Source organism: Otolemur garnettii, unplaced genomic scaffold, assembly GCF_000181295.1.
Source record: "Otolemur garnettii isolate 467f Iridium unplaced genomic scaffold, OtoGar3 scaffold00015, whole genome shotgun sequence".
Lineage (NCBI taxonomy): Eukaryota > Metazoa > Chordata > Mammalia > Primates > Galagidae > Otolemur > Otolemur garnettii.
The window spans coordinates 14,218,788-14,220,342 of NW_003852410.1; the positions used below are offsets into that span (position 1 = coordinate 14,218,788).

At 49.2% G+C, this 1,555-nt stretch overlaps 1 protein-coding gene across 1 annotated transcript in view; it reads left to right on the top strand.

Moving 5' to 3' along the window:
• Window positions 1–955: 955 nt before the first annotated feature.
• Window positions 956–1,555, top strand: part of SHQ1 (SHQ1, H/ACA ribonucleoprotein assembly factor) — a 138,310-nt gene continuing 137,710 nt past the window's right edge. Inside the window, exon 1 of the mRNA XM_003785493.2 lies at window positions 956–1,240. Coding sequence (XP_003785541.1) covers window positions 1,098–1,240 — 143 coding nt within the window. The 5' untranslated portion in view covers window positions 956–1,097. The remainder of the gene's footprint in view (window positions 1,241–1,555) is intronic.

Consider the following 1,555-nt stretch of genomic DNA (forward strand, 5'->3'; position numbering starts at 1 on the left):
GTGGGAGAGGCATTGGGAGAGTAGAAGGAGCACAGGCTAAAGGGAGTAAATAAAGGGAAGAGAAGGGGGAAAAAAGGAAAGATAGCTCCTGACAAGTGTAAGGAAAAGTGAGAAAAAAAGAAAGAAGGGAAATACAGAGAGACGTCAGTGAAGGCACTGACACAGTTTTAGTCTCAAACGTTCTGATTTCTGGTCATTGTGAAGTGTATTTATTGCTTAACCTCTCAGAGCCCAGTTTTATTTTGAAGTTTGTAGTGCGGATTAGATGAGATTAGTTGGACGGATAGACCCTCTGTTAATGAGAAAAACATATTCAAACAAGGGATTAAGAATGGGGGAGAAAGCTGCTAGAAAGAAGTGGGAAGAGTGAGAAGAGACAAGGAGGCAAAAGGAGGAGGAGGAGGAAGAGGAAGAGGAGAAAAGGAGAACTGTTGACAAGGCAGGTGAGAACTGAGGAAAACCACAGTAACGGCGCTGTTGTGGCTGTTGCGGTGACTTCAACACATTGAGCACTGACAACCCGACAACTTGCCGGGTACATTGTTAAGAGTTCTACATGCATAATTTCATGTTACCTTCATAGCATCTCTATGGGGCTAGACTGTAGTATTATCCTTATTTTACAGAAGAGATATGTGAAGCAAGAGAGGTTTTGTGACTTTTCCTAAAGTCTGCGGGAAGTGGTGGTCGGGAAAGAATTCAAACACACGTCTGTCTATCTGCAAATCCAGTGCTGTTAAAATACCCTTTAAGAGCCTCGAAAGCGGCTTAGAGGGACCACGGTGGCCCATTTGCCTAGATTCTTCCAAGTTATCCCCACTAGGTTCAACTCCAGGGTCCTAGAGTCACTCACCACCGCCTTTCTCTTCGCGGTGGTTTTGAAAACTCCACCTCCTCGCTTAGAGCGTCCCGTCTCCATGGAGAATGGGCGTGGGGCGGGACTTCCTGCCTCGCACGCCAACACTTCCGCCACGAACCGGAAGCGTGGTGGCTCGCAGAACGCGGCTGGGCGCGTGGAGACTTCTTGGAGAGTTTAAGCGCCAGGACTGCAGCGGCTGCGAGAGCGAGTGTCTCAGGCACTTGCGTCCGGCTTGGCGATGCTGACTCCCGCGTTCGACCTCAGCCAGGACCCGGCTTTCCTGACGATCGCCATCCGCGTGCCCTACGCTCGGATCTCCGAGTTCGACGTCTATTTCGAGGGGACCGACTTCAAGTTCTACGCCAAGCCGTACTTTCTCAGGCGAGTTCTGGGTGCTTGGCCGTAGGAAGAGCGCATCTGAGAGATTCATTCATTAGATAATTGCTTTTTTAGGGAGGATGAAAGATCGAGAGAGCAGTTCACGCCTTTTTCCCGAGGTTGCCTTAGCTGCTTTTGGTGCTGAGGGAGTGACCTCTTCCAGGAGTGTGTCACAGTTGCTGCAGAAGCCCATTCCTTTCTTGAACCTTTCTGGAGTCTACATGAAAGTGATTGCAGAACACTTTAAAACGTGGTGTCGCTTTTCCAGTTTCTGTTGTAGCCCTGGTTCTCGTCGGTTCCATACTCGTTCTGTTCTTT